General features: G+C 34.0%; 1 protein-coding gene across 6 annotated transcripts in view; it reads right to left on the bottom strand.

The window, feature by feature from the left end:
* PAPOLA (poly(A) polymerase alpha) overlaps positions 1-19,980 on the bottom strand; it is a 65,471-nt gene that overhangs the window by 17,881 nt on the left and 27,610 nt on the right. For all 6 annotated transcript variants that reach the window (XM_015144434.3, XM_015144435.3, XM_015144433.3 and 3 more), the window contains 10 exon segments: positions 18,347-18,458; positions 17,539-17,628; positions 17,310-17,448; positions 15,678-15,750; positions 14,235-14,355; positions 13,180-13,264; positions 8,297-8,350; positions 7,697-7,816; positions 6,000-6,109; positions 2,004-2,125 (listed from right to left, as the gene is read on the bottom strand). In XM_015144434.3, the coding sequence (XP_014999920.1) occupies positions 2,004-2,125; positions 6,000-6,109; positions 7,697-7,816; positions 8,297-8,350; positions 13,180-13,264; positions 14,235-14,355; positions 15,678-15,750; positions 17,310-17,448; positions 17,539-17,628; positions 18,347-18,458 (1,026 nt within the window).

Raw genomic sequence — 19,980 nt, 5'->3', positions numbered from 1 at the left:
TTCTGAAAACATAAAATCTTTATATACTTTTTTAAAAAAATTATTATTTTGTAAGAGACAGAGTCTCGTTCTGTCACTCAGACTGAAGTGCAATGACACAATCATAAGTTCACTGCAGCCTTGAACTACTGGGCACACGTGATCTTCCCACCTCAGCCTCTCGAGTAGCTAGGACTGTAAGACGCATGCCACCATACCCGGCTAATTAAAAATTTTTTTTAGAGACAGAGTCTTGCTGTGTTGCCCAGGATGGTCTTGAACTCCCAGCCTCAAAGGATCCTCCTACCTCAGCCTCACAAGTCACTGGGATTACAAGCTTGAGCCACCATTCCTGAGTCCAAAGGGTTTATATTTTTTGTATGTGATAAATTTACATTTAAGTACAATTGATTTAACCCCTTAATAATACAACGCTAAAGGACAATTAGAAAGCAAATGTTTAACTTGATATTTTAGGTTTGTTTTCCTGAGGCTAATCTCTAGCTGAGATACTTTAGTTTTAAAATAAAACTGTTTGATGGAAAATTTTACAATAAATATGTTAACATGCACTGAACAGTCTGTGTATAAATAGTACACTGAGAATAGTACATGTTTGTCAATTTTTATCTAGTTAACTAAATTGTTAGTAAACCATTAGGTTAAGAATAAAACATTTTTAAAATAACATCACGTTTAAGCCTTAAAAACTGATTTTACACCCCTCCTCATTTATCTACCTATCCCCAAGTTGTGAATAATAATGATGTTATGTGATAACAAAAGCCAATATGAGCATTTATTATATGCCAGGAGCTAGTCTAAACCACCCTTTACATGTATTGGCTCATTTAATCCTCATGAAATACCTAATAAAATAGGTAAAAATACTGCCACAATTTTAGAGATGAGACAAATCAAGAACAAGATGTTTGCCATGTAACTTGCTCAAATTTCACAGGCAGGAAACAGTAGAGCCTGAATTTGAAAAAGGCAGTCCACTCCAGAGTCCTTGCCTTTAATTAACTTCAATGCTTTTGTATTACAATATATTCTGTTTTAAGAAACAAAACATTGTAAAATTAAAGTCTTCTGTGTATTAATTTCATTCCTTTCCTCCCAACCCCAATCCCAGACAACCAGCCATTTTCCTGAATGCAGTGGTTATCATTCTGTAATATATACTTTTATTTCATATTCTCTCCTAAATACATTGTTTTTTAAGTTTTTAAACTTGTAATCTTTATATGGAAGTAACAAGTGAGACACACATATGTGTGCTTTTTTATTCAACATATACTAGTATATGCAGTTGTAGTTCATTTATTTTCACTGCTACATACTGTGAAGTATTCCATTATAAGAATAAACCATCTATTTTTGAAATCACCTAAAGAAAAATGTAATTTGTATCTGTGCACTAAAATTCCAATATGCTCACTAAAGTTCAAATAACGAAAAAATAGCTCTAAGTTATTCAAAAGAAGCACTAACACTAGAAAAATGTAATGCAAAATATTAACTCAGTGACCTCTGTTCATGACCTCCTTTATACTCAGCAACTTTTGGTTTTTAAATAATATACATGTTATATTTCTCACATTCATCCAAAAAAGCGATTTTCATTTTTTAAAAGTCTCACATAATTTACTTGACCCACATATTTCCTTACTAATTTAATTGAGTTTACTTTTTAAAGGAAAGAAAATTAAATACTGACGTGGGATTTTTTAATGAATAAGAATAAAAAGTGCTTAAAGAGAATATGGGTATATACAAAGTAAGGATATGAAGCATCACTACTAACCCTTCTAAAATCTAAAGCAACTGTGTGCAAGAAAACTGATTAGAGTCAGATTTCACATAATGAAACTGCTCCATGAAACCCATGAAACAGATTCTTAAAAAGCTGTCATCTATTTCAAATATGACTTATTAACTGAGCCTAAATTCTGAAATAATGATAGTCCAGATGCATAAAACATTATGTTAGTAATGCTTTTGTAAGTACTTTCTAAATTTACCTTTTTCTTTTTCTGAAGCACATGATTAGGTAGTAGTTGATGGAGTTGCTTTCTTTTTACATGCATTGCAGCAATTTTCATATCCACCTCAAACATCTTGCTGTTTATTGCTTGCCTATAAACTATACAATTAGGAAATTGTTACAAGAAATAGAAACATTTTAATAAAGGCAGTTAAACTCACTCCAGAGAAACTATTCTAAGTAGGGATCCTTTTTCCATCAATACTGCATACCTGTAAATCAGTCAAGACCTATTCCTAATCTGACATAATTCATTGCCTGAGTAAACTCCTTTTACCACAAGATGCGCTGAATAAAAGCACAAAATGTATTAATTCTTCCAGTGTAGTAACTCTTTAAATAGCTCTTAAAGTAGTAACTCTAAAGAGTAACTCTTTAAGAAATGGCAGAAATGAGGGGAAAAGAGTTTCTTAAACTCATATCCTTTTATGCTACCAGTACTATTGTTTAAAACTTTACCCAAGTATGTAACACATGCTGTAAAATAAGTCAAACTTATTAAACTATACCTATAGGTACCTTTACAAGAATCTGCAAGATAAAACTAAGTAATGACATACTTTCTATATATAGTAATAACTTAAATAATAGAGGTCACAGGTACAAAAAGAAAATGCTACAATTAAATAAATTCAAATTATTTAGATCCAGAGGGCCCCAAAAGGTAAAAGTCGGTCATACAAAACATATTTATGAAACATCTATACTTGATTCGTACTGTTCTAGACACTGGAGATAAGCAGTGAACAAAGACCAATGTAGCCTCAAAGGGTCTACATTACAGTAGGGAGAATAGAATAAACAAGAAAAAAATAAAACCTAAACTACAGTCCATGTCAGATGATGATAAGTATTACTGAGAAAAACCACACAAGGAGTAGGATAGGAAGCTCAGCCTGGAAACTGAGTTGACATCTGACTGAAGATTTAAATGAACATGAGGATGTAAGCTGAGAGTACCTGGTGAAACAGCATTCCAGAGAGAGCAAACATCAAGAACAAAATGCCCTAAGCAGGAGAAAATGCCTGGAACATTTGAGAAACAACAAAAATGCCAATGGAGAAGATGACAAGTAGAAATCCATAATCCCTTATGTGCAACTCTAAAATCCTAAAAACTCCCAACACACAAGTTTTTCTAAGATAGGAAACAAAATTCATCTAGTAACAAACCCTGTTCTGAACTACTTGTGGCTGTGGCTATTTGGTCTTTATCTTTTGCTCCATGTGAGTATCAATGGTTCCCTGCAGAAATGATACTGTCTTTCAGTACCAAATACCGCTCCAGGCCTCAATGGGTATATTACTAACTGTATTACCTTTCTGGCTCCAAAACTTACAAATAAAGGATTGTGAACTTATAATAGGAGGTAAGGTCACAGACATAATGAAAAGGGCAGATCAGGCAGAAGTTTGCAAACCACAGTAAGGACTTGGACTTTTATTCTGAGTAGATACTCAGATACTCAAAGCTTTTAAGCAGGCAAGACATGATCTGGCTTAAAAATATCATTTGGACTCTAGGTAAGAACAGCTGAAGGCGCGAGGGCAAAAGAGAAAGTTTTGGCAATGACAGTGATCCAACAGCACTATAGTGGCTAGGACTTAGGGTGAAAACAGTGGGATTAGTACTAAGTAGCAGAAACCTCAGTATATTCTGAAAGAGGAAGCAAAAAGATTTTATAATGGATTAACATGGAGTAGGGTCAAAGACTGATTCCAAGGTGTCTAGGATGAACAACCAAAATTACTTGAAAAGAAACTGGTAGGGGTTGGGAGTGAATATTTGTGTGCTGAATATGTGAAATCTATTTTCTTTTAAAATCCCATAAAGTATTGGATTAAAGTGTTTCAATATACAGGACAACTAAATTTTCCTTCCCAAAATATCTCAAACATCCTTGAAAATCTTGATGGTTCATTAGTGTAATCTTTGATAAACATCTTAATTTGAACGCAACATACAGAACAAATTTCTAATCCAGGTAGGTATCCGTGACTTACTAGTTCATAAGTAAGTTAACATCAGAATTTTTACTTCAGGAAAAAATACTTCTTTTTTTTTTTTTTTTTTTGAGACGGAGTCTCGCTCTGTCGCCCAGGCTGGAGTGCAGTGGCCGGGTCTCAGCTCACTGCAAGCTCCGCCTCCCAGGTTCACGCCATTCTCCTGCCTCAGCCTCTGGAGTAGCTGGGACTACAGGCGCCCGCCACCTCGCCCGGCTAGTTTTTTGTATTTTTAGTAGAGACGGGGTTTCACCATGTTAGCCAGGATGGTCTCGATCTCCTGACCTTGTGATCCGCCCGTCTCGGCCTCCCAAAGTGCTGGGATTACAGGCTTGAGCCACCGCGCCCGGCCAGGAAAAAATACTTCTGTGGTGTTCAGCAGGTGGAGTATCACCCTACATACGACATTCTAAAAATCTGTAGAGGTCTTTTTGTTGTTGTATTGATTAAAAGGTACTATGGCTAGAAACATATATATATATATATATATATATATATATATATATATATATCCTTCAACATGGACAGTTCTACCCAACACAGAATTATACCATGTCCTTCCTACATTCCTAAGACAAAAAACCTACTTAGCAATTATTTAAACAAGAAATCACTTCAATTCTACATTTTAAAAATGAAGTATTTAAAATAAAAAACAAGAAAAACAAACAAACAAAAAACAGAGTATTTTAATTTGCAATTTCCAGGAATACAACTACCACCAAGCATATCAAAATTAGATCTCTTTTTATTTGCAACTTTCACTCTTACAAGGTCACCAATGCTAACGCTGCTGGTGATACCTGAATCACCACAGACAACACCGGTATTGATCAGAATTTATAGATGTCACACTGCTAGCGAATCCACATAAAGTGTAATCACTTGACACTTAAGTTATCTTCTAGCGTCATTGTATCTGAGCAGTGACATATTGAAATACATATTCTTTTCCTTTTATTTTCTCCTTTGTATCACAGTTAGTGCACGATACTGACTTTTTAACAAACTGGCACTAATTTTTTTCTCTCCTGTAACTAGGTAAAAAAATTCTTAATTTTAAGTCTATATGTTCTCCAGGGAAAACTCCTCATCGTGAATAAAAATGCCATTTAGATTTTTTTTAATGGGAGAGAGGAGGACAGTGTCTGAGAGAGAAAAGGATTAGTCCTTAAAGTAGATGTGCAGTTGTCCCTATGTGTAGTATTCGCCATTCCCATGAAAAGTTGTGCACCTACATATAGACTCATTCTCTCAACTACATCCACCATTTGGTCTTTAGTTAAAATGAACTACCTTTCATCTTAGAGTACAGGTCAATCTGAAATCTACACTTAATCAGCCTATTTCCCACCTATGCATTAACATTTGAATCTGTATTTGAGACATAGTAGGAAAATTTCTCCAGGTCATCACAAGTTACACTTCATTGATTTCTCAGGTTCAAGATGATGAAGGCAGTCAGACACAGATTCAGTCTAGACAACCATATATTCAAGTTGTTTCCCATTTTTTAGGAAATTATGGAGAAGTCAAGTTTGGAATGGTTCTACTTAAAGGTTGCCACAATAGCGAAAAATCATGTATATACAGGTTGAGTATCACTAATCCAAAAATCTGAAACTGAAACGTCTACAAAATGCAAAAATTTGTGAGTGCCAACATGCCACTTAAAGGAAATGCTCATTGAAGTATTCAAATTTCCTATTTTCAGACTAGGGATGCTCAACTGGTAAGTGTAATGTAAATATTCCAAAATCTGAAAAAACTCCTAAACACTTCTGGTCCCAAGCATTGCGGATAAGGAATACTCAATCTGTATTAGACTAATACAAAACCATTATTCTGATGACAGTTCAATATTCGCAAGTAATTTCAATAATTATTGTAAATATCACTATGGTGTGCATCAAGACAATTTCAAATATGCAAGAACTGAAGTGTTTTGATTATCCAAGTAAAGACATACCTGTATCTGTGAAAGACTGAATATCATAGGTGAGATCAACACTGAGGTTTTCAGAGTTTTCTGTTTTTTTAAACACTAACCCAATCACCCACATCGTGCGAAATTCTTCCCTGCAAAGAAAAGCATTACCATAGTTTATCTGGATTTCATGAAAACGTAGCTATCAATGTGGCTGACAATCTGAGACATGGAAAAACTTGTAATACAAATGTATGAGCAAACTAAAAGTTCTAAGCCCAAGCTCCATCAAAATGCAAAGTTCTCACCGACACCTGTCCTCTAGATTCCTACTACAACATACACAGAGATCCAGGAGAAACACAGTCTTATTAACTGTACATTGATAGTCAATGTCCTTAATGATGATTCTAAAGAACCAAATCCACCGAAATCAAAGAAAAATTATCTTTAAACTAATGAAGGAAAAAGACTTTTTAGAAAGTCTGGGAAAAAAAGGATTTTCTAAATACAGAAATTTAAGTAGAACTTAATAGCTATTTCTTAAACTTCAAAAATTCATTTTAAAAGGCCACATGAACAGAAGCATAATACCAGGAGTAATTTGTGATTTAGCTACTTTTGAACATTTAACAGTGTATCTACTGAATGGAACATCAAACAGTCTTGTAATAATTAAGATCAGAATTACCACAAAATGTAAAAAAACTCTTATCATATAATTACAAAATTAAAAACATCTATATAATCATTAAGAATACTGTGTAACACAAATTTAATGATCCTTCCACTTATCTTTTTTTAATGCTGCTTTTTTTTTTTTTTTTTTTTTTTGAGACGGAGTCTTGCTCTGTCACCCAGGCTGGAGTGCTGTGGCCGGATCTCAGCTCACTGCAAGCTCCGCCTCCCGGGTTCACGCCATTCTCCTGCCTCAGCCTCTGGAGTAGCTGGGACTACAGGCGCCCGCCACCTCGCCCGGCTAGTTTTTTGTATTTTTTAGTAGAGACAGGGTTTCACCGTGTTAGCCAGGATGGTCTCGATCTCCTGACCTCGTGATCCGCCCGTCTCGGCCTCCCAAAGTGCTGGGATTACAGGCTTGAGCCACCGTGCCCGGCCGATGCTGCTTTATTTTTTAAAATAAGCTTATTACTAGTACTCTCCAACTCTCCAATGCAACAAAGTATAGTCTAGTCTCATATTAACAGCAAACAATCAAATCAGCAACTAACCTATATAAATAAAAGACCTCTAAAAAGGCAAACTGACTCTGCTTTTACGTACGTTAGCTTCTCAACAGTCCAGAATCAAGCATAAATCAGATTTTTATAAGTTCATATCAAAATGTTTGTTCCCTTTTAACAAAAAATTAAGATAAAAAGCAAAGACTGATGTATGGTATACCAGCTGTTCTGACAACTACTGTACAAAACAGGAGAAGAAAATATTAAGAAGGAATGGTAAAGACAGTATTAACGGAAACTGTAGAATGTGAACTCTAGCTAATAGGCACCTCATCACTGGAAGAATATCAGGAAAAAAAATGTGTGCTGATTTTTCTCATAAAACAGTCTTTCTTTTCAATGTTTCTGATCAGAAAAACTAAGTTACAAGTTCTAAATTGTCTATTAGCCATATGTAGTCAACAGAATAGTGATACTGGTTATAAAAATTGCCTGTAAAAGCTTCTATGAATAAAAATTGGAAATGGGAAGAAGAAATTAAATTAGAAAAGGGCTTACTTGTCGGGATTTTCTTTGGGTGCTGGAAATGACTGGGGATTCACATGAGCCAGTGTAATAAATTCATTCTTCTCCAAGCTTCCAACCAGGATTCGGATTTTTGATTCCACCAAGCCCACCCTGAACAAATGTCACTTAGTATTAACAAAGAGTTTTGGTTAACTTAAAAATAAATAAAAAAATGCACATACCAGGGCATTTCAACTGGCTGAACTCCCACAAATAAAACCAGAAGCCTTATGTTCTACCCCAAATTGCCAAACAACAGGGAAAAAAGAGCCAAGAAACACTCCATTCACACCAGCAAGGCTGCAAAAGTTCTCCCCACAGAAATTTTAAGAAAAACAAGCTATAAGTGCAATTTAAATATACAATTAAGAAATGATGCATGGATCTCTAAAAAGCAAACAAAAAAATAAGTTGCATATGGATTCCCCTGATTTCTATGTTTTCACTACACACAGTAAAGCAGCTCCATTTGTGAACAAATCAAACCAAACTAGAAGTTTTAAGGACTTCCTCCCATCTCCTACTGTGTTCAGTGGCTATGTGATTCATTCTGAAGTTTGCTTTTTCTGTAAAGTCTATTCTTATACTCACCATTCTAGGCGTTGTTTTTCTGTTGGTGCACTTGCTAGAAGTACAATATAATGCCTTTGAAGATAAAGACAACATGCTATTTATTTTATTTACATGTTTTGTGCTGGATATTAGACCATAAAGTAATAAGCTTCCTTACAATTATAGATCCACATCAATTTAGCAAGGGGCACTACAATCTCAATATGCACATAAAATCATATATGCTAAATTCCACGTTTCTAACTACTAGTGAGTTTAATTCTTCTGAAAAACAGTGACTTTATGAATAATTACCGAAAAGCAGCTTAATTGAAGAAGTATAAATAAGCATTAATAGTTTTGCTCAATGACACCGATTGAGTGCTCTGCCTTAAAGAGTTGCTCACTAAAATATAATCTACTTAAAAATGTTTCAATGGAATCAAAACACCATGGCTTTAGACACAATTTATCACTAAATACACACACTACAACAGTAACTTCAAAAACAGTATCGAACACATCATGCTTCTAAATTCAAATTAAACAGTAGTGAAAATTAAACTAAATACTACAGTTAGGCCCTGTGATTTTTTTCCCAATTAAGAGTATACGTTTCTATAATCAAAAAAGAAAAAAAAAATCACTAATATGACAGCAACAAAGAAATCCGATTTTTATCCAAAACTCAATCCCATTCATATTAGACAAAAGCCAAGTTTTCACTTCAGAAAATAGCATCATGATCAAATAAATACTGAAGTCTTTTTAAAACTATTTACAACTCAAATGTAACTACTATGATTCAGTTTTCTAAGACTAAAAAAGTTCAATCCAATATACTCTTCTATAGTACCCAGTGCTGGGAGCCAAATTTCACACCAGAATCTCTACAGCAAAAAGCAAACTGACATCAACTAGTATTGATAAGTATTGATACTAGTTTCAAAAGTAGCAGTATCACCAAAATTTTAAAATTATTTTACTCTTTGAAAAGTCTACCTAATACTTTCTAACACATTTTATAAGTGTAGTTTCTAACCAAGAGCAAAAATCTGACCTAGACCCAGAGAAAAAACTACCAAACCTATTTTAAAAAATGTATTTGAAAAATGGTTTCAATTCTTCACAGCTATGTAATCCTAGGCAATTCTAAGTCTTGCGTACATCGTCTGTAAAATGGGATAATAGTACACATTCTACTGGCAGAGGTATGTAAAGTTCAATGGAGTTAACTTGAAGTCTATAAACTTAAGGTAACAGAGATATATAAAAAACAAGGAATATAGAGCCATGTGAATATGCAGTCCAAACCCCTACAAACCAATACTTCCTTTACCAGTTTAATTTGCTCAGCATTATTTGGAAAATGTCAAATACATGAGCAAGCACAGATGGCCCAAATAAGTCAACAAAAGTCATATAAAAGCATTAAAAATTCATGTATTTTATGTATAGAAAAATCCATACTCAGAGTTCCAAATGCTCTTAAATCAAAATCCTAACAAGCTCACTAACCTGATTTCTAGGTCCCTAAAATATTAAAAATGGCTAACTGGTTTAAAAAAAAAAAAAAGGTAAAGAACATGCAGAAAGAGCTCTCTCACAAAAGTACAGCAACTTATAACAGGAGACAATGAAGTACAGAAATCAGGCACGTACACAAAAACACAAAGCTGTCTGGGTCCATCTAAGGGCAGGGACAAAACTCCCGCAGTCTCTAAATCACTCTTACAACACATTATTAAAATGGAAATTCTTAATAACCACCTTAGTCGTCAACAAAACCTTAAATGATATACAATGTTCTTTATTTATAAAGAGGAAATACACAATCCATTTGGACACAGTTTTGTTGGCAATTCAAAGCTCTGAATCCTAGAGTTCAACATTACTTCTTACCAAAATCCAAAAGGGAAAGAGTACCTACTCTGTACATATCTTACACACAAATGCAAATATTCACATATAGGTAGAAATGTTAATTCTAACAAGTATTTACGCTGAAGTTAAATGTCCTTTACTCAGCCACATTTAAACAAATTTGAGTTGAGAGATATAAAATGCAATAGTTAAGTTTAATAAAAAATAACCTGCAAATATCTTGAGTCATTAGGAATTCATTTACAAAACAAAATTCCAACTGCATTCTCTAAACATCTCTATTTTTAATTTTTAAAACCAGGACTGGTACTCAATTCTTAAGGTCCCAATCAGACCACAGAAACCTAGTGTACATGTACATCTAAATTAGACTACATTTTGTTGATGTACCAAAAAACGATCCCCTATTTTACAAGTGCCATGTTTAAACTGTCATGTTTATGATGCTCAAATGCCTCCATGTGAGACTTTGAAGTCTTAATGCAATTGCCATTACCTTTTCCCCAAATTAAAAAAAAATTCAGTTTCCAATAAAAATAGTTTAAAATAGTTAAAAGTAAATTTAACTATAAAAATATATCCCAAAATAATTAGTATTTATGCAAAGTGCCCTAAAAACAATTAATTTAGTTACTGTATTACCTAACTGCTATTTGCAAAACAAATTCTCTAAGTGAATCTCTTGAAGATCATTTCATCTCACCTGGGAAGATAACTCAGATACATACAATAAAAAGCTGGCACATCTTAGTCAAAAATGTTTGTAAGTCTCTATCTACGTAATTCAAGACCAAGATTTAGTTTCCTGTTTTTAACTTTTTTAAACAAATTTAAGGTTACTATACATACACATGAAATTATAAAATCATCTTGCACCTTAGAGAATACACTGGTTTACCTAATACTTTTCCTTTATTCCTAGTGAAATCTAACACCTGAAGTAAGTATTCACATTTCCTAATGTTAGTGATTTACTGCTAAATTGTTAACTCGAATTGTCTCAGAGGCGGCATTTAAAAAACTGTTTTCTTAGAACTCCAAAAACTTCACAAAACAATGTTACCCCTTTTTGTTAAGGAACACTGACATATCTTTCTGGAAGATGATTAGTTTGCCTTTTAAGACAAATGAGATTTTTCTCCATGGTTCTGGCTCCTTCCAAGAATGTCAGGTATATTTCACATGATTTAAAATCCTACACATATCAACAGGCAGTATTTCATGATATGTCTCAATTAAGATTGAATCAACTCTGACTTATGGGAAGACTAAACATTTCCATTTGGTTGTACAGTCAATCTTTGGGGTATTTTACATGAGGATGTTTTTAAAAATTCAAATCTGTGAATACCTCCAAAAGCCTAATGATAGTCATCACTTTATCTTAGACGCAAATTTCTGGAGAACAATTAAAAATATAAATAGAATTTGGTATGGATAAAAATAGCCCACTGTCATATTTCAAAAGTTTTCAGAAGACACTCAGCAGAAATGTAAATTTTCCTGATGTAATTTCCTCTATTTGTTGCTGCTTCCTTTTTTATAACCTAAAAAAATTTGATTGTTTCACAAAAACTTCAGTGAAGATTAGTAATATATCTTTTAACCAGTCAAAGAACTTATAGGTACTATCCAGCAAGGACTGAAACATAGTTTAAAACTTTTAAAAGAAACAGTAAGCAAGCTTTAGAAAAAGCACCAAAGTGCTAATAATGTGAATTTGAATAAAATGACATTAAGGTTTGTTCAATGTAAACATTAATCTTTCTTAAAGTGAAAGAAGCCCCATCACAGTCCTATAAGAAAGTGAATAGAACAAAGTTTAAATCTAGTTTCATCATTGATTCCAGGAATTAAGGGGTACTAATACTTTCCTGTAAAACCAATTCCTTTATTACTCTCCTTACATGTAACTGTGTCTCCTGTGTATCAAGTTTTAAAAGTATCTATATACATGTTTATTAGTGTAAATGTTCCAAGGTACTTCCTCTACATTGGTTAAAATAAAAACAAAGAAAAATTATCTGTCAAACAGAAATCACAATTTATGGGGGAAGCTGTAATAAAATAAGAGTATTTAATGGTCATGCTACTTTAACGTTCACTGACAACACAGTGCTTCCTTACTGGCTCGTTACTGCTTCCTCATGCAAAAGATACAGAAACAAAACACAGAGACATCATGGAGGTCGTCATTCTTGCTTTTAATTGGGGAATAGCATAAAGCAATCCTGCTTAGATTATTACAAAACACAATCCAACACAAGATCAAATGGTCAGAAAAGTTTCAAGCATTTAAAAAAAAAAAATTGTAAGTGGGACTTTGGCACATTTTCAGCCCAGGGCAAATAAAAGTGCAAGCCTGTGGTTTGCCTGCTTTTTTTAAATAAGATTATAACTTACATTTTTCATCAAAACTAACACAATTAATGAAGCTTTTAACCTGTACTAAGGCATTAAACCATTAATTAAAATTATTAACACCCACTTAGATTCATGAAAGCTAGTTGTAGAAATATTTGAAGGGGTTTTATTAACAATTGGGGGAAAATGGCAGGCCAATAATGTGCTGTAACTATTGAAAACATTTAATTGAATATATATTGACATTTTATTAACTTTGTCTTTGTTTTAAAGATTCTTAGTGATTAACGAGTTTCCAGAATTAGATGAAAATACTGTGTCTTAGTAGAGAATTATTAACTACAGATTTTCAGGATGCATCCACTTGCCACTATACAGATGTACTGTTTTTGTCATGACTGAGGTATGCCTACGGAACTGATGTTGCTACAAACGTAGCAGGAGCTCAGTTAGATGGAGCAGAAAAATCAAAGGGGCTTCACATTCATTACCACAACCAAAAAAAAACTAAGGAGTTCACTAAAAACAGTATGTCCTTGTGACAGGAAAGAAAATTCTACAGATGTTTAAAGGAAAATCCAAAACATTAATCCAGCAAGAAGAAAGCTCATATGTGCTACCATTAAACCATTATTTAAGAGAGCAACATGTCCGACATGCCTTAAAATACATACTTGTACTTTTGAAAGAAGTTTGGAGCTTCAAAAAGTTTGGACCACTCTGCCTTACTCAGCAAAATTTCATCTGTGATAGCAAGACCTAAATTAAAAACATATTAAAATGTTTGCATACTTCAGTCTATAATCTAGAATTTTACATAATCTTAATCATACTACATGCACTCACTATAATCCTAAAACCAGAATTTTAACATATATAGTTTTAGCTTATGATTTTAGAGCATATTCTTATATACATACATACTTTTTTTAAAAAGCTGGAAGATATTTTCAGAACCAGGTTTCTGGTAAAGTACGATTATTCTAAAATGCCATGCTCATAGAATGACCTTCTTTCTTAAACACTCCAGTTACCCGAGAAGGAAAAATTTCCAATATACTTTGTTTCTTGCCTTTCTAAAAACAAGTTTTCCTGTTGTTTCTAAAGGATAGAGGCATCTTCCCTTGATGGGCCTCTTTAGACTAAAGATGAAACTAAAGCATAAAATACTCAGGAATTTTAAATGTGTAAATTTAAAGCTAGTAGTCAAACAGCTGATTCTATTTCATTGTTTTCAGTCAAACCACTGTTTTCAGTCAAACCAATCTTGTTTCAGTTCTCTCAAAGACTATTTGGTAGTAGCTATACCTTCAAATTAACAGCACAAGTAGGTTCAAAAGTTAAAAGGTTCCTCCAAAAAATAATGGAATCTAATTGGGTGGTTTGGCCCCATTGCTGCTCAAAGTTCTTTCCCAGGAGTACGCAGCCTGCTAAACATCTCTCATTTCAACCAGTGTAGACAAACTGTCATCATTTATAATTTTACAAGGCAATAGTATGGAACTAAACCAGCCTACTGGTTTTAACTGTTGGTTAATCTTCCAACTTGTTATAAAACATAAATTGCCTAAAAGGAATTTTTTGCAGTTCTCAAATATATACTGTAATAAATGAACACCAAAATCCACTTCAGTGAATCCTTCAATTTAAGTTGCACAGTTGACTACCGGGTCTACAATGGTATGTAAATCCTTCGTGTATAAATCAGAGCATAAGGATAAACACTTACCTTGTTTAAACTCCTCAACCATGACCATCCGTGTTGAAACGGACACATTGTACGTGGAGTTCTGTTGTGGGTATGCTGGTGTAATTATAGGCATAAGATGGTACCTATCACTGGGGTTTACCTACATACAACAACAGCCAATCAGTTTCTTCAAGTACATATGCAACAGATACTTGGGCTTTTTACCCCTTGTTAAACTGAACCAATGATTATATTTTTTATTTCATTCATAGCTGGAGTTGAGAAAGAAAAACCATGTAGAGACATTGTTTTTATAGGAATTTTTTATAGAATCAAAGATTTCATCTAAACTAATGATCTGTTTCAATTTGGATTTTGGCAACCTTACTAGAAAGTGTGCCTGGCTGAACAACAACAAAAAAGTTCTGCTTGGGAATCTATTGATGTTTAGTTTTTCTTTATTCAACAACAGAAATAGGGATGCACATACAATTACCTTTAGAGACATGTCATGCTACAATATGTTTTGTAAAGCTAATTTTCAACAAGATAGAAACGTAAGTTCTTACTATACCCTTAAACTATTAAGGAGTTCAAGCTTATTAACACACGGTGAAACTACATTATCTATGTTGAAATGTTAGGAGATAATGAAATGATATACTGTTAATTTTAAATCTGTATATCAGGTAAGTGGCACACTTCCACAAAGGAAGTTGTAAATTCACATCCTCTAAAAGTAAATGCCTTGAGGTTTGGAAAACCTGAAAATGCATAGCTTGATGTAATTCAACAGAATTTAAAATTTTTGATATTGCAGTAAATTTAGAAAAATAGGATTTCATAAACTTAGGAAATCTTATTCAAACCTAAATTTCTTTTATCAGTTTATAAAGTGCATGTTGTTAACATTTAAAATGAGTAAGTGGTAAATGTTGTAACTTCCCAAGAAACAGAATGGAAGGTCTTCTTTAGCCCAACCATGTTTTATAATCTCTAAAATAATCTAAACCAATTTTTTTTTTACAATTACATCATGGTAATTAAAGTGAGACTGCTTAGAAGTTATATGCCACATGTAAACATTAAGTAACAGCTTTCCTATAACAACCCAACTTTAGCAAAATACTTAGATAAAATAAAAAAATACAGGGATTTTTAGTATCCTTTTATTTTTTTAAAAGCACAAATGCCCACACAACTTTGACTTACAAGGTAGTTCTATATAGAATAAATTAAAATGTTAGTAAAATCTGTATTAAAAACTATGTACAATTAAATGTGGTTTACAGGGTACATAATTATGCTTCTCACATCAATTATAGTTGAGGACAATTATAGTTGAGGTTATCTAAAAGAAAGTGTAATACGGACATGACCACTCATAAGTAAAAGGCTGGAAGTCTCCCTGGAGTTTATGCAGATGATTTTTACTTGTTATTGCACAGTGTGAATTGGTAGGGGAAAAAATAATACACTAACCCTTGGGTCCCATACAGGCAAATTAAGATTGCATTCTTCAGGCTGTTTCAATAGCACTGGATTTGGCCATTCCCTGTTTAAAAAGATTGTAGCACTTGATAAGACTATTGGATATTACCATCTAAACGTATTTTGTTAAACATACAGCATTTGTGAATGTGATCCTTCTTCATTCTGCCTTCTTGGTACATACAACGTTTTATTCCTTTCTGACGACATTAGACTACTCAAAAATCTTTTTCTCCTAACTATGAAATGAACTTAAATCATCTGGTAGCCTTCTCAGACTGAAACAAAATATATTCTCTGCCACTCAAAGAACTTTAAAGGACTATTTAAATAAAGAAGTACCATCCCAAGATAATGATGTGTCCACTTCAACCTTGAACAGAATAAATCTCCACTGAAAAGACAAAATTCCTGCCTTTATACTGGTTCCATCCAAAGTCAACTGATAATTTTAAAAGTTACTTCTGATCACAGGCAAAAGGGTATGAATAATTATGAAAATTAATAAGGATTCATGACTTAAAAGTCGTAAGACAAGTATAGTAGTAAAACTTGGGTGGCATAAACACATGTTCATATGTGTTCCATATACTAGCTACTTTGGTCCCATATGAAAGAGGTAAAAACTGGAGAACATCTGCCATTCTTAACATCAAGGTTAGCTTCTTAAAAACATTATTTGCTTATATATGTGTAGCATTAAGAGAAATTCTGACATTCTTTAATCTTATCACGCCTGGTTATTAGTGCTACTAAATCCCCAAACAGCCAGAATGTGTACTGAAAAGTGTGGCATGGTTCTAAATTTTTTTTATTTTTCCTCCAGTTGAACACAGTTCTAAATTGTCTCAAATAACTCTAATTTTTATAAAATTACTAGAAAAGAACATCTCTTTTGCAGAGGGAGGAGCAGGAGTTCGTAAGAACAGGAATGGACGATTTATCTTAATTTGATTAAAAACCAAGAACTCTCACCTATTGGGCCAAGGCAATTAATATAAAATGGCAGTAATCTTTTATCCTAATTTTTCTTAAATCATAGTTGACAAATGTGGAAATGAAATGAAGAAACTTAAAAAAAAAGAAAAAAAAACCTCTCCTGGGTTAATGACTAATCTCAAATTCCTTTTTTGTCCTGAAGCACTTAATGTTAATTTATTCTTTAAAAGCTTCTTATGAAAATTTGTATCTTTAATATTAGGCCAAAATAAATGCTGAAAGCAAAAAGAAAAAAAACAATCACAAGAAACTAATGGCCTATACTGACAGAGGATTCAAAGAGTGCAAGAGGTGGTGTGTACAACTTTTATCCAAAAGTATAGTAACCGATTTCCCAACCTATCAATAAATTGGATCTTAGCTGCTAAAATTCAGAGTTTATTCAGGGGTAAGTTTATGCAAGGAAGCACAAATAGAATCTGCCTTACTATCCTGGCCAAACTAGGGAAAAGAAATAGAGTTTCAGTTTGCCATTTTAAATACAATGTGATCTCCAAGGCTGCCTACATGACTACATCATGAACTAAAATTTGAATCTGAAACCAGCTGCAGAAATGTCATAGAAATAAGACTAAACTTCAGTGTCTACAATCAATTTTATTTTAATATAATCTAAACACATACCATTTAGAAAATACCAAGAAAAATTTATGTACAAGAGTTGATGCTATTGCATTTGGATAAAGCTGGCAAGTTCTTGCTACTAGCATAGCCCAGGAAACACCACCGAGGAAACCTAATATATTGGAATAGATGTTGTGGCCTGTTGATAAGGGAAAAGCAAAAAGATAAGTTAGTGTTGAACAAAAGCTTGAATATTTCTAATAAGCCAGCCAACAAATTCTCAACTCACGTTTGGCCCATAGTTTGATAGCTCTCAGAGTTAACCTGAAGTTGTCAATGTTTGGTACTAGATGTAAAATTTCATCGGTTACCCTGCAACCTAATTAATAGGGGTAAAAAAAACAAAACAACAACAACAAAAAAAACAGAACATTAAATCATCAAAAGTTTAATGGTAATGCTTCCAAATTTTCTGAGATTGAAGTTAAAAGTAAACATAAATTTTCATTTGGTAGAACCGGTAAAGCTAATTCAATTAAGAGGGGGAAAAAAAACTAAAGCATTTATCTCCTATCATAAGCACTGACCAAAGAAACCAAAGTAAACTGTAACCTGTCTAATTGTGAATTTTAGACTCACAATTAAAACTTTCCACATATACTGAGGAAGACTTAATCCACTCAAGTTTCCAAGAATTGCTCTTCAAGAGCACAGTAACAAGCTATGCTAATATAAAATTGTACCAAAGTAGTCCTTCTGATCTCAGCAATGCTGAAAGCATTACTAAAGAATAACAGGATCAAAATTAATTAGGGTTAGGCCATGAAACCTAAATCACTAGCAACAGAGTACAAAAGCCAGATGGTCTTTTCAAGTGTCCTGAATACCATTAATGACAGAAGAAATACAGTATAAAATACTGTAAGAGTGAAATAAACTACTACATACTCTTTCTGTAGTTTATTAGGCAAAGTACATTTTATTTAACTCACTACTGTGTTAACAATATAGCTATAAAAAGCTTCAATACAAAACTTGTGTAAAAATAATATCTGACAAAAACTGAAGTACACAAAAGGAAGTAGGCTTTCTCATACCGTTAAGACTTCTTATACATCTTATATCTAAATTTTTAAGCAGACTGTCATCTCGTAGATCCAGATCTTCTGGAATTGTCTGCAGTGCTAATCTTGCAAACAAAATATCAATCTGAAACACAAACAAAACAACAATCCATATCTGTCAAACTACTTTTAAGGCATTTCTATTAAGAAAAAAAAAAAAAAAATCACAGCACTCTGGGAGGCTGAGGCAGGTGGAACACTTGAGCAAGACCAGCCTGGGCAACATGGTGAAACCCCACCTCTATAAAAAAAATACAAAAAAATTAGCCAGGCATGGTGGCACGCACCTGTGGTCCCAGCTATGTGGGAGGCTGAGGCAGAAAAATCATTTGAGCCTGGGAGGCGGAGGTTGCAGTGAGTCAAAACTGTGCCACTACACTCCAGCCTGTGTGACAGGAGTAAAACTCTTGACTCAAAACAGCAAAACAAAAACTTAATTATCCTTAAAGCCAGGATCTTTTCGTTATCTGGGAACATGACAATGTCCCTCCAAAAGTCCAAACTATATTATTTCGTATCATAGGTATTTTAACCAGATAATTTTAAAACATGGCAATATAGGCTGGGGATGGTGGCTACCGCCTGTAGTCCCAGCACTTTGGGAGGCCAAGGCAGGAAGACTGCTTGAGGCTACAAGTTCGAAATCAACCTGGACAACATAGCGAGGCCCCATCTCTACAAAAAAATTTAAAAATTAGCCAGGCATGGTGACAAGTGTCTGTAGTCCCACCTACTTGGGGGGCTGAGGTAGGAGGATCCCTTGAGCCCAGGTTGAGGCTACAGTGAGCTGTGATTGCAACACTGCCTCTAGCCTGTGTAAAGGGAGACCCTGTCTCAGGGGAGGAAAAAAAAAGGCAATATTTTTAAAACAGAAATGGAAATGTACAAATACCCAGTTGTCACTTTAATCACAATTATTAAGGTTGTTAAATCCATCTACTGGGTATACTAAGTCTACTAAATACATACACTGAATTAAAGTTAGCTGTTTAGTTCTTCATCTATATGAATTAGAGACTGATTACATACTAAAAAGTACCCAAATTATAGGCAAATAGCCTTACAGTTAGCCAAAAATACTTCTCAGTAAGGGGAGATCTCATTACACGAGAACTTAAAAGTACTCAAATATAAGGCAAGCATCCTTATATTTAGCCAAAAGTAACTCTCAATAAAGAGAGTTTCTGGCCGGGCGCGGTGGCTCAAGCCTGTAATCCCAGCACTTTGGGAGGCCGAGTCGGGCGGATCACGAGGTCAGGAGATCGAGACCATCCTGGCTAACACGGTGAAACCCCGTCTCTACTAAAAAAAATACAAAAAACTAGCCGGGCGAGGTGGCAGGCGCCTGTAGTCCCAGCTACTCGGGAGGCTGAGGCAGGAGAATGGCGTAAACCCGGGAGGCGGAGCTTGCAGTGAGCTGAGATCCGGCCACTGCACTCCAGCCTGGGCGACAGAGCGAGACTCCGTCTCAAAAAAAAAAAAAAAAGAGAGAGTTTCTTTGTATCTGAGAACTTCTATGTCTATAATACTACAGTATGTTTTTCCAATTGAGTTTTAAGTAAAACAAAAATACTGGGGAAAGTACAGTCTAAAACAACCAGAGTTAA

Source organism: Macaca mulatta, chromosome 7 (genome assembly GCF_049350105.2).
Source record: "Macaca mulatta isolate MMU2019108-1 chromosome 7, T2T-MMU8v2.0, whole genome shotgun sequence".
Taxonomy (NCBI): domain Eukaryota; kingdom Metazoa; phylum Chordata; class Mammalia; order Primates; family Cercopithecidae; genus Macaca; species Macaca mulatta.
This window is presented reverse-complemented; position numbering and strand designations above follow the sequence as displayed.